Genomic DNA, 12,322 nt, shown 5'->3' with positions numbered 1-12,322 from the left:
GGCTCAGTGGGTTAAAGCCTCTGCCTTCGGCTCAGGTCATGATCCCAGAGTTCTGGGATCGAGCCCCACATCGGGCTCTCTGCTCAGCAGGGAGCCTGCTTCCCTTCCTCTCTCTCTCTGCCTGCCTCTCTGCCTACTTGTGATCTCTGTCTGTCAAATAAATAAATAAAATATTTAAAAAAAAGAAAGAAAGAAAGAAAGAAAAGCCCAGGCTCTTCCCCCCACCCCCCTGCGCAGCATGTCTTTCCTGCTCACTCCACCTTCTGGACAGCCTCACTTAAGACTCAGTGGTTAGGGGCTTCCTCCTGAGGGACGCTGTCCCTGGAACCTTCCTCCGGCTCCTACAGTACTCTTATAAGTACCCAGGTACTTAGAAGTACCACAGTACTTATCTGTGGGTCTTATAGTACTTAAAGCACTTAAAGATGGGTCTGCTTCCAAGTCCATCTTGACCTCTGGGCTGGGAGTACCAAGAGAGCGGGATGTGCTTTATTCAATTAGACTTTATTCATACATTTTCTTACTTTGCTGATTTTATATATATTCTTTAAAGATTTTATTTACTTATTTGACAGAGAGAGAGAGCACAAGTAGGTAGAGCAGCAGGCAGAGGGAGAGAGAGAAGCAGGCTCCCCGCTGAGCAGAGAGCCTGACATGGTACTCGATGCCAGGACCCTGGGATCATGACCTGAGCCGAAGGTAGACATCTAACCAACTGAGCCACCCAGGTGCCCTGATTTCATATTTTTAATGAAATTATAGAACTACTATTTTCTTCCTTTGTTCATGCTTTCAAACTGTTTGCATGTGATAATAAGATATCCTGGGGGTGGAGGGGAGCGCCTGAGTGGCTCAGTGGGTTAAAGCCTCTGCCTTCGGCTCAGGTCATGATCTCAGGGTCCTGGGATGAAGCCCCGCATTGGGCTCTCTGTTCAGAGCGAAGCCTGCTTCCCTTCCTCTCTCTCTGCCTACCTGTGATCTCTGTCTGTCAAATAAATAAAATCTTTAAAAAAGAAAAAAAAAAAAGATATCCTGTGGGGGTGCTCGGGTGGCTCAGTGGGTTAATCGTCTGTCTTCAGCTCAGGTCATGATCTCAGGGTCCTAAGAACAAGCCCCGCATCACATCAGGCTTCCTGCTCTGTGGGGAGCCTGCTTCTCCCTCTCCCTCTACCCCTCCCCCCAGCTTGTGTTCTCTCTCTCACTCTCAAATAAATAAGTAAAATCTTAAAAAAAAAAAAAAAAGATATCCACTGGTCTTTGACTTTTCATATCAAAACTGCCACTTTAACATCTTCCAAGTCCTAAGCGTGGGGCGAAATTAATCTTCAGAGTTCGTAGAGTCTATTTGACAATCATCTGGCATGACTTCTCCTGACTTGAGTTTTATGCCACCTCCTCATAGTTCTATCTTATTTTTGCCATTTCACGTTTGCCTTTTTTTCCATGATCAAATATGGCTTTTCAGGTTAAACGAACCTCAGAGCTCACATCATGTCAGGGCAAAAGGATGTATTGGTGTAGTAGGCAGCCTCCAAGGCAGCCCCCAGGACCCCCAACCCCTGGCGCACGTGCCCTGTGTCATCTCTGCCCCTCGAGCTGGGGTTGAACCTGGTGACTCACTTTTAATGAACGGAACACTGCAGAAGTAAAGGGATATCGCTTCTGAGAGGAGGATATAAAAAGACCGTGGCTCTCATCTTGGGTGCACGCGCTTTCTCTCGCTCTCCCTCTTTCTCTCTCTGTCTCTGAGATAGTTCATCCTGGGGAAGTCAGCGGCACGTGGAGAGGCAGCCCTAGGAAGAGGCCTCCCGTGACAAGGCCGGCCGACCACCACACCAGTGATCTTCGGCTGGTAGAGCCTTCGGGTGGGATGGCAGCCCCAGCTGACAGGCTGAGGGCATCCCCAGCAGAGATCCCGAGCCAGAGGCACCTGGCTACACTGCAGCTGGGTCCCTGGACCCCAGCAACTCTGAGATAATATAGGTTTGTGCCTTGGGCTGCTAGGTACTGGAGTCCTGCATTCTGCCGCAATGGAAAATGTAACACGACTTGACTTGTACCTTCACTTTGGGGATGGAACAGATGCTTCTGCCTAGCCATTTCTCCGAAAAAAGAGCCCAGTGAGAGTTAAGAAGAGGCCCTTAAAGACTTAAGAGTCAAAATAGAGAGAGCACTTAGGGGTGCCTGGCGGACTCAGTCGGTAGAGCGTGCAACTCTTGATCTAGGGGCTGTGAGTTTGAGCTTCACGTGGGGTGCAGAGCCTACTTAAAAAAAGAGAGAGAGAGAGAGAGCTTACCTTTTCTCCTTCCACCATTCCATAACTACCCAATGCATGAAGCCGAGCCCGGGGGCCCAGCGGTCACCGGCCAGGCCTTCCTCTGCTGCAGCAGTCAGACTGCTGGGCCTCCCTCAGACACAGAATGGAGAGGTGCTGGGCAATGAGGTGGCCTTTAGGAAGGGGCAAAAACAGAGGTGGATTCCAGATGCCTAAATCTGGGGGCAGGACAAGGAGTCTGAGCTGGAGGCATTGGGTTTTTGTAAGCAGGAGTCTCTCTAAGTTTGGGAGGAACGTAAGAGGCATGAATTCTTAGCATCCACCCTAGGGAGGCTGCTGACCCTACTCTAAGCTCTCCATGTATTAATAAAAAAAAAAAAAAAATTCAGACCCCTCGAGGCCATGACTAAGGCTGAACCCTGAGCTAAGGACCTGTGTATGGAGTGGAGCAAGAGCTCAGGAAGGTCCGGCCTCGCCAGGCCTCCTGAGGGGCTAAGAGCCCCACACACACCACCACAGTGCACCTTTACTCCCCCAGAATTTGCCCACGTGATGATTAATTTTGTGTCAACTTGGATTGGCTATGGTGACCACTGGTTTAGTCAAATAGCAGTCTAGATGTTATTATGTTTGTTTTAAGCTGTGATTAACATTTATAGTCAGTAGGCTTTAGACAAAAGAGGAGACCCTCCCTACTGCTGGTAGGCCTCCTCCGGACTGTTGAAGGTCTTAACAGCAAAGACTGAAGTTTCCCAGAGAAGAAAGAATTCTGTTGCCAGACTGCGACATAGAAATTCTGTGTTCCCAGCCTTCAGCCTCAAGCCTGCAACCTCAATGCTTACCTGAGTCTCACTTAGACTCGCCAGACCCCACAGTCAAAAATATAGGATGTCCTACATGTCTCATAGATAGATATCTCCTATTGGTATTGGCTCTGTTTCTCTGAAGAATGCTGACTGGTACAGTCCACACCTTGAATGGCCTGCTCTGTATTTCAAGCCTGCAGTCCCACTTACCTCTCAGAGCCTGGCGGAACCATGCCTCCCCCAGGACTCTACTTTCCTGGATCCCATAGCAACCGGACACTCGGGGCCTGTTCCACTCCTGAGGGAGTTCACACTACCTTGAGACCTCACTTGGGTTCCTGATGTGAAATGGACCCAGCAGGGAAGGCTGCTGGCTCACCCTGGGGGAGGAACGAGGCCTTCTATTCTGCAATCCCATTGGCACACAGTAGTCCTGGAACACAGTAGGAGCTCATCCACGATTCCTGACGGGCTACCCTTTTATTTCAAGCAGCCTGTTTAGTTTATGGAAGTCCCAGGGAGAAGGCCCTGTGTGCGGGGCTCAGACCCCCGCTCAGGACATGCATCTGCTTGGAAGGTCCCAAGATGGTTCACGGAAGGCACAAAGCAGGGCCCTTTGCTCTCTGTACGGAAGAAGCAAACTGGCCCCACCATCTCACGTGCCTCTGACCCAGCATGGCCATGTGCAGCCTTACCCATGAGGTTGGCGGGTCGCCAGGGGAGGCAACCGTGTGGGCGAAGAAGCTGGTGTCACCAGGAGGGCATGCGTGAAGTGGGAGAGTGCCAAGAAAGCTGGAGAGGGTCACCAGCTGGAGGCAAAGTTGCCACCAGTCTGCTTTCTCTGATCCACCCGCAGTCCCACCCATGATGTGCCCTGACTTCTATGCTCCTATTCCTCATATCTGTGAGGTTGTATAACTTAAATCCGTGGTGAGGCTTCCCTCGGAACCTTCGCCTGAGGCCTCTGTTCTCAGGATTCTCACTGAAACAGCAGTGCTAGCTAGGTGGTGTGCCTGCTTCTTATCTCGAGCTCTGGGCCACCCGTGCTTCGGGGTCTGTCGCCTAAGCTGCAGAGTGCCCGAGAGCGCAGAGCCTGCCGGATCACGGGCCCCCAAGAAACTGCAGGGTCACCAGCTCGTCCACTCACCACCAGCCAGCCAGTCCTCAGGAAGAGGACAACTCCAAAAATGTTGATCATGCAGGACGTGAACACACCATCCCAGGTCCCGAACAGCACTGGCTCCCACACGAACAGCTGGCTCTTCCACCAGGGCTGGTGCTGGGCCAGCTCCCCCTGGAAACAGAGCACAGGGAACTCAGCTAGTCGCGCTGCAGAGGGTCAAGGAGGGAAGGGGGAGGGGAGTGGAAAGGGAGGGGGCTAGCAGAGCTCAGCTTGCCGGTCCGCCCACCTGACCGTGTAGGGCAGGCATGTGAATGCACACATGGGGTCTTGGAGGCTGTTTCTGCCAAAGGGTCACTGTTCTCTCCTGACAGTGACTCCTGTATCCACATGGGCAGAGGCAAGCTGGCCGGCGTGTCGTTTCCCTTTCCTTCTCGCTGCTCAGTAGACTACACCTCCCAGCCTCTTTGCAGATGGCTATGGCCAGGTGACTGAGTTCTGGCTTCTGGAAGGTAGGTGGGGGCAATTCTAGTGAGCATGGGATCCTGGACCCCAGCTCAGGCAGTGGTCATTAGCACAGGGTAAGGACTCTTTCCTCCTTTCCTTTTCACTCTTTCTTTTCTTTTCTTTTCTTTTCTTTTCTTTTCTTTTCTTTCTTCCTTCCTTCCTTCCTTTCTTTCTTTCTTTCTTTCTTTCTTTCTTTCTTTCTTTCTCCCTCTCTTTTTTCTCTCTCTTTCTCTGTTTCTTTGTTTCTTTCATTTTTAATTCAATTAGCCAACATAGAGTACATCATATATATAACATTCAATGATTCATTAGTTGCGTGTAACATGTTCCCTGTCAGTCCTCCCGTCCCAGTGCGGGAGCAGCTTCCAGAAGTCACTAACCTTCAGGTAGACTGACTTTAAACTTTCTGTCCTCCATCCCGAACACCCCCGTGATGAATTCTGTGATTGAGTTCTTGCTGTTTAAAACACCTAGAGCAGTGGCTGCTTTCCTGACCAGACCCTGCTGTCCCAGCGACCTCCATGCCCCCTCCGCCCCACCCCCCAGGGCCCTAAGGTGTCCTATGGCAGTTGTTTAGAATCAGAAGTTTATAAGTGGTTAAACTCATGCTTTCCTTACATTTCCAGTTCAAAAATAACAAAGGCGATTGAACAAATGCTCAAATGGAAGCTCTTTGCTGAAGAAACTAAACGGTGCAAAAATACTCAAGTGGCTTAAAGACCACCGGTAGCAGCCAGTGTTGTGAACCCTCTTGCGCAGGTCTGGTAGTGTACATGCACACATTGGTCACCCTCCAGTACCTCAGGCCACAGCAGCGACGGAGGACTCTCACCTCGCAGGGGTGGGGGAGGGGGCAGCTAGGAAGCAGTGTGCACAGGGAGTCTAACCAGGCCTGTGGGTGATCTACAAACACAGTGAGAAGGCAGAGAGATCAAGAGAATGGGAAAGAACATCTACAGTCAGAGTCGCAGGACCCTGACTCCCGAATGGCAGAGAGCAATGGATGCGCCCAGGACCTAGCACCAAAGCCTGAAGCCCGCTGACCAAGGTCCGAACAAAAGGAGAGAAGCCCATCCCCTCCTCTCTCTTTGTATCATGCACTCACAGATCAAGAAAGGGCCTCAAAAAATCATTAGGATCGTCAGTGAAGACTTCAGACCCCTTGGCATCTCCTGCCAGTCCCCAACGCCAGCCAGAGCGCCTTTCATCTGTGTGTTCCCATCCCTCTGTGTTTCACAAGCCACAAATACGGGATCTCCTGACGATCAGTAAATGTGAGAACGGTGACTGGGGCTCACAGCAAGATGGTGCCGACCTATGCTTGTCCTTGAACGAATGGTACCACAAGACCTGTTTGGTGAATCCTAATGTCCAGATTCGGGACATGGCCCAGCTTCCCATCTCTCCTTGCATTGTTTCCCACCACGGCTTTCTTTATTAGAAACAGCAGTGACAATGGCGGCTCTTGACAACAAGGAGTAACAATTTAGAGAACGCTTTCACCTTCCACAGCCATCTTCTCCTTTGGTCCTCACAACACCCCTGGGAGGCAGGCAGGGAGAGGGCCCCTGTGTGGAGCAGAGGAAGGAGGCCAGGAGGAGAGGCAGGACTGGCGGGAGTCCACGGCTGGGTTTGAATCCCCCACACCTGATAGAAAATCTGTGCTTGGCCCTGACCTCCGGTGATTTGCCCTTTGCTTTCCCATAAGTCAATTCTTTAGGTTCCCATTTCTAACACCCTAAACTTTGCTTCACGATGCAGGTGTCGGCCCTCCCACGGGTTTCCCACCATGCAGTTAGAAATCGCATTCCTCTTCCATCCCAGCTTCTCCTGTCCCCCTTGAAGACTGCTTCGTGTCCGCGTCTGCTTACCCAACTGCATACGAGAAGCTTTCACTCCCAGGATCCCACTGGACTAACTCCTCAGCCTTAAAGGGGGTTCCCAAAGGAGGCAGAAACTTTAGGAGGCTCAGCACCCTGAGAATGAAAGTCTCAATGGTCTAAAATGAGTTTGGTGGCGGCACCATGACAGTTTATCTCAGGAGGCTTAGGAGAATGTGCCTACCTTTTTTTTTCTTCCTTTTTTTTTTTTAACCAAGTGACAAGAGAATGTAACTCAGTCTTCCCCAGAGCCCATGTGCTCATCAGAGACCGGTTGGAAGAGCCTGCGTTTGACCCCAATGTTGTAACCCTGATATTCTTCGAGAGAGACCAGCAAAAGCCCAGGTTGAGAGAGAGAGAAGGGAGAAGAAAGAAAAGCACAGAGAAAAGGAAAGCAGATGAGACAGGGAACCCTAGAAGAAACTGTGAAGTAGGTAACACAGAGACACCACGGGGCTCTTTCACAGGTCCCCCACACTGGTGTGCTCTACCCTGGACATCAACATGACCACAGCTCAAGTGCCCGCCCTTCACGCCTCTCCTTCCCCCACATCCTGCCATGGCTCCATTGAAGTGTGTCCCCACCCCTGCCCCCAGCCTGGGCTCCAGCCCCATGGCAGAGACTACTGTCCAGACAACTCAAACCAGCCACCTTGCAGAGTGACTGCTTGGCCCACGGCTGGTACAATCCTGAAACCAGTCCTAATGTGAGGCTGTCCCCCCGACACCCAGCTCTTCTCCAGCAGTGGCTGGTGTCCTCTAGTCCGACTCAGTCTGGATATGATCTGTCTGGAAACTGTCAGATTCCCCAACGCTGCTCAACCCCACCCCCCCAGTTCAGATGCCAGTCACCAGGTCAGGCTGTTCAGCTGTGCTTCTGAGCAACTGGCTATAGATGGGAGGTTCCCGTGACACCCTCCCTGGCTTCCATTAATTGGTAGAACGTCTCTCAGAATTCAGAGAAACACTTGATATCCTAGATTACCGCTGTGTTTCAAAAGGGTATAACCCAGGAACAGCGAGGGGAAGAGGGCGGAAAGCGTGTCACTTCCATGCTCTCTCCAGGCCCACTACCTTCTCCAAATCTCCACGTGTCCACCAACCTAGAAGCTTTTTGAACCTCGTTCTTTTGGGGTTTTATGGAGGCTTCATTACGTTGGCATGATTGATGAAATCATTAGCCATTGGCAACTGACTCCATCTCTAGTCCCCACGTCTCCCCTGAAAGTTCCAGCCCTCTAATCATGGTTGGTTCCCTGGCAAGGGAACCAAGACCCCACCCTTACGTGCTTCCCAAAAGCCAACTTATTGACATGAACCCAGCTGTGGGTGAGAGGAGATGGTTATGAATGACCACATACCCTTATCACTCTTATCTCTTAGGAAATTCCAAGGGTTTTGGGAGCTCTATGCCAGGAATGGGTATTAAAGCCAAATATTTATTTCTTCCTATAAATCACAATATCACAGCTGGCTACTCCACAACCCTGCTCTCTGTCTGCCCTGCCCGTGTTTCCCAATCCCCCTTTGCTCCTGCTCAGACAGGCTAAGGGCAGAGCCATGGGTCTGCAGCCCGAGCAGACATCTCACAGGAACACAGAATATCAGCTTTCCCCCCACACTCGGGAACCTCACACCCAACTCCCTCCTTTGTGGGAGGGTAAGGAATCCCCTCACGCCTCAGACAGGTCCTACCACAAAGGCCATGACTCACAGACTCTCCCTCTGCCCCTCTACCCAGTCCTTTCTATCCCCGAGGGAAGGAGGGAGTAGAACAGCTGGGCTTATGGCAGGTGACAATTAGACCAGCTCTGAGCTATGTTTTTTTTTTTTTTTCCTTTTCTCCAGGTACTTTTAAAAAAAATTATTGTTTATTAATTATTTTTATTAACATATAATGTATTATTTTCCCCAAGGGTACAGGTCCGTGAATCATCAGGCTTACGCATTTCACAGCACTCACCATAGCACATACCCTCCCCAATGTCCATAACCCAGCCACCCTCTCCATACTCCATCTCCTCCCAGCAACCCTCTTTTTTTTTTAACCCAAAAAATAGTCTCATTATTCAGCCTCCATTACACAGGCGCAAACGGGGTGCTGTGACGGGCAATACCGACAGCGAGAGCCTCTGAGGTTGCCCCACATTTAAGTGCCATGCTCAGGCTGGACACGAGGCTATCTCCCAGACTGGAGAAATGGATGATTTGGAGAAATTTATCATTTTCCCTGAACCATTTGCAGGAAGGTTCTGCTCCATGTCAGAGACCAAGTCTTGTCTTTCATCTCCAATTTGCCTGAGATGCTGTGGGGACCCACATGGGTGGCCCCAACAGCTCCGGGCCAGAAAAATAAAAAGCTCAGAGTTCCCAGATGTCACGTCAGATTCAGATGGCTAAAGGAAAGGTTACATTGTTTGTAGAAGCCAGCTGGGCCCCTGTGGAAGTCTGTAAGGTGTTGCCAAAGTCCAGATGAACATCTGTGGAGTGTCAGATGCCAGAGTTCTCATCCTCAGAGTGAGGCAGACAGAAACTTGTGCAGCTCAGAAATGCTCTGGACACAGAGCTTACTCGAGGCCCAGCCTCGGATGGGGCAGTTTCCACTAAGTTAGTTCATAGATTTCTCAGCAATTGCATCTGGAATCACTTATTTTTTAGAACTGAGGCATCAAAATTTCCAAGTGATGGGGGGGCACCTGGGTGGCTCAGATGGTTAAGCGTCTGCCTTCTGCTCAGGTCATGATCTCCAGCTCCTGGCTCAGCAGGGAGTCTGCTTCTCCCTCTGCCGCTCTACCTGCTCATGCTCTCTCTCTCTCCCACAAATGAATGAGTAAAATCTTTAAAAATATATTTTTTTCTTTTCCAAGTGACAGTGTTTCATTTGTGAGGGACTTCTGAGACTTTCAGCTTCCTTCCAGACTTTGAAGATACGAGGAATGCCCAGCCTCAACCCTTTCTCAATGGGTCTTGCCCACCACACTTTCATTTTGCTCTTGGTAGAGGTAGATGTGAAGTTGACCGCCATCTGGGTAAGGCTGGGAAGCTTCAGGCTCTTCCTGGTGTCTCCACCCAGTTGGCAAAATGAGACAACCCCATAAGATACCATGTGGTTAGTCTTGGTTTAAAAGACTCTGCGGGTAGAGGGTAAGAGGGCTGTGATTCCTAAGTGGGAGGACAGTAGGTACCGGCAGGGTAAAATGAACAAGCCCGTGGGCCTCTGTGGTCCCCAGCCCTGAATTGCAGTTTCAATTCATTTCAAATGCTGAGGATTCACTTAGCTTGAGAGGTTCTGACATGGGACACAGGGGCCACGGAAGGGAAATGCACAATTTTCAGAAGAAGAGAACTTTGTTCCTGACATGGTCCTCTTTGATGGCAAAAAGTGAAAAGAGCATGCCACCTGTAGACTGTCTTGATTCACAGTAGAAAACCAGGAGCAGGTTTATGGGGCACCTGGCTGGCTCAGTGGGTTAAGGCCTCTGCCTTGGACTCAGGTCATCATCCCAGGGTCCTGGGATCAAGCCCCGAGTCAGGCTCTCTGTTCATCAGGAAGCTTGCTTCCACCTCTCTGTCTCTGCCTGCCTCTCTGCCTGCTTGTGATCTCTGTCTGTCAAATAAATAAATAAAATCTTAAAAAAAAAAAAGGAAAAAAGAAAAAAATAAACCAGGAGCAGGTTTAGAAAAAAGGAATTCTCTTCTTGAAACTGAAGTTCCATAAAAGCACCGATTTCTTCTCTGTGGGGACTGGCTTTTTTCACTTGAGAGACAGGCACTAGCAGGCCCACAGTCTGGGGGAGACGATTTCCTTAAGGCGGGCGGAGCTGGGAGGCAGATTGAAGATGAACCACGTGCTTCCAGAGATCTGGGCAGAGCTGCAGTCCCTCCCACACTGCAGATTCCTGAGGGTGGGCCAGGTAATCTGTCCTCCTGGAGGAGACTTGGGAAGGGCTTGTCTTTCCTGAGAGTCTGGGACCACACGCCTCGTGGAGCAGGTGTGAGCGCAGCCAGGCTCTGGGAAGCTGGGCCCGGCTAGGGAGGGGCAATGCCACGGCTCACCAGACAGACTGGAGGGGCTCCCTGCCTGGGACACTGGGTACTGATCCGTAGCCACAGGACCAGGCCCGTCCAAGCTGCAGGGGGTGGTACCTTACGTAAAAGATGCTCTGTCCACGGCTTTGTCCCCTGAGAAGAGAAACTGCCACTGATTTGGAGGTGTGTCACTATCATTCCTCAGAATCACATCTTCACTGTCTCAAGCGGCTCAATCCCTGGGGGCTCCTGACCTGGCTCAGAGCTATGGAGAAGTGTTCATCCTCCATGCTGCCCATGTCCCCTTGGAAATAGAGGAAAAGAATATCTGGGAATTCCACTCAGTCTTTACAGCTCTGGGCAGCCAAACAGCTATCTTCCTTATCTCTTCCTCAGTAAGTGACACAGGTTACAGCCTAGTTCCTGCCCACCACCTGAGGTAGCAAGCTGCTCCGGTTGGGTTGGGCCAAGGTGTGTCGTGCTGGCCAGGGCTGCCTGGCCCACTGGGGAGCCGCTCCCCTTCTGGGCTCTCCCACTAAGCCCTAGGGGAGAGGTCTGGTCCCAGCAACTGAAAACTTATTTAGAATCTCCCCGTCCTCAGATCTGGGCCCTAGACATCAATGCCAGAATAACAACATTCTCTGACATGGATGTAAGAAGCTGATGGAAGAGAAGGGGCCGGACCTGACGTGGAGTCGACTAGGAAGCAGAGGTGGAGACTAAGAAGACAAAGAAGAGTAAGAAACAGACCCCCTCAGAGTGGGGGTCAGTGCCTAGCTCTCCCAAGGCCCCCCAGCCTGGCAGGGTCCCAGGGCACACCCACCTTCATGCCGCTCACGACAACAGCTTTCCCTTCCACAGCTCCCGGGACTGGGAAGAAGCCAGGCCTTGCCTCCGAGCCCGGGGGCCCACACCCCACATGGGCCACACCATGGCTACCTGCTGGCTGCCACAGTGCAGAGAGAGACATCTTTCTCCTCTGACCAGAGAATCTCCACACTTGAGCAGGGCGTCTAGAAAGGTAGGGAAACTATCCCTGAGATGTGCCTAGAGGAAGAAACACTCAGCTTCCTGTACCCAGGGCACCGAGTGGGGGAGCAGGGGGAGAGGAAAAGGTCTGCCCTGGGCAGGGAGCCAAGCCCCTGCCCAGAAGCCTTCTGCAAGTGCCTCCCACAGGCCACCCGCCAGGCCTTCAGGGATACATGTGACACATGAGATGATGCCTTTTCTCTCTTCTGGCAGTGGGAGGAAAAGAAACCAGGTGAGAAACTGCTTCTGCCCACACAGGTCAGGAGAGGGGCAGAGCAAGAAAAGGCCTGTCCCTTCCCTGCAGACAAAGCACATCCGCACAGACTGTTTCTGCCTAGGATACACACACACACGAGCCAGCAGTTTGCTTTCTGAAAGTTGATTATTTATTAATTACACATCAGAGAGGATGCCAAACTGCAGCGGAACAGTGATGTGGTGGGCCAGGTGGGGGCCGCCTTCATCCCCTCTGGCTCTGGATGGGCGGGGGCGGGGGCAGGAGCTGGGGTCAGGGGGCTCCGTGGGCCGGAGCACGCCTGTGGGCAGTCAGGAGCCGACAGCCCTATACCTACCCCGTGAGTTTCTGCACAGTTCAGATGAGATGAGAATTGTGAAAGCTTTTTGGAAGCAGGAAATACAACAAAAAATTTTAAATGAGAGTGAAGGTCCCCGCAGG

At 51.4% G+C, this 12,322-nt stretch overlaps 1 protein-coding gene across 2 annotated transcripts in view; it reads right to left on the bottom strand.

Annotated features, from left to right (window-relative positions):
- The window catches only part of SLC12A8 (solute carrier family 12 member 8), a 138,596-nt gene that overhangs the window by 108,023 nt on the left and 18,251 nt on the right, over positions 1-12,322 (bottom strand). For both annotated transcript variants that reach the window (XM_032869446.1, XM_032869447.1), the window contains exon 3: positions 4,229-4,375. In XM_032869446.1, the coding sequence (XP_032725337.1) occupies positions 4,229-4,375 (147 nt within the window). The remainder of the gene's footprint in view (positions 1-4,228; positions 4,376-12,322) is intronic.

This window comes from Lontra canadensis, unplaced genomic scaffold (genome assembly GCF_010015895.1).
Source record: "Lontra canadensis isolate GAN:19392208 unplaced genomic scaffold, GSC_riverotter_1.0 scaffold38, whole genome shotgun sequence".
NCBI classification, from domain to species: domain Eukaryota; kingdom Metazoa; phylum Chordata; class Mammalia; order Carnivora; family Mustelidae; genus Lontra; species Lontra canadensis.
This window is presented reverse-complemented; position numbering and strand designations above follow the sequence as displayed.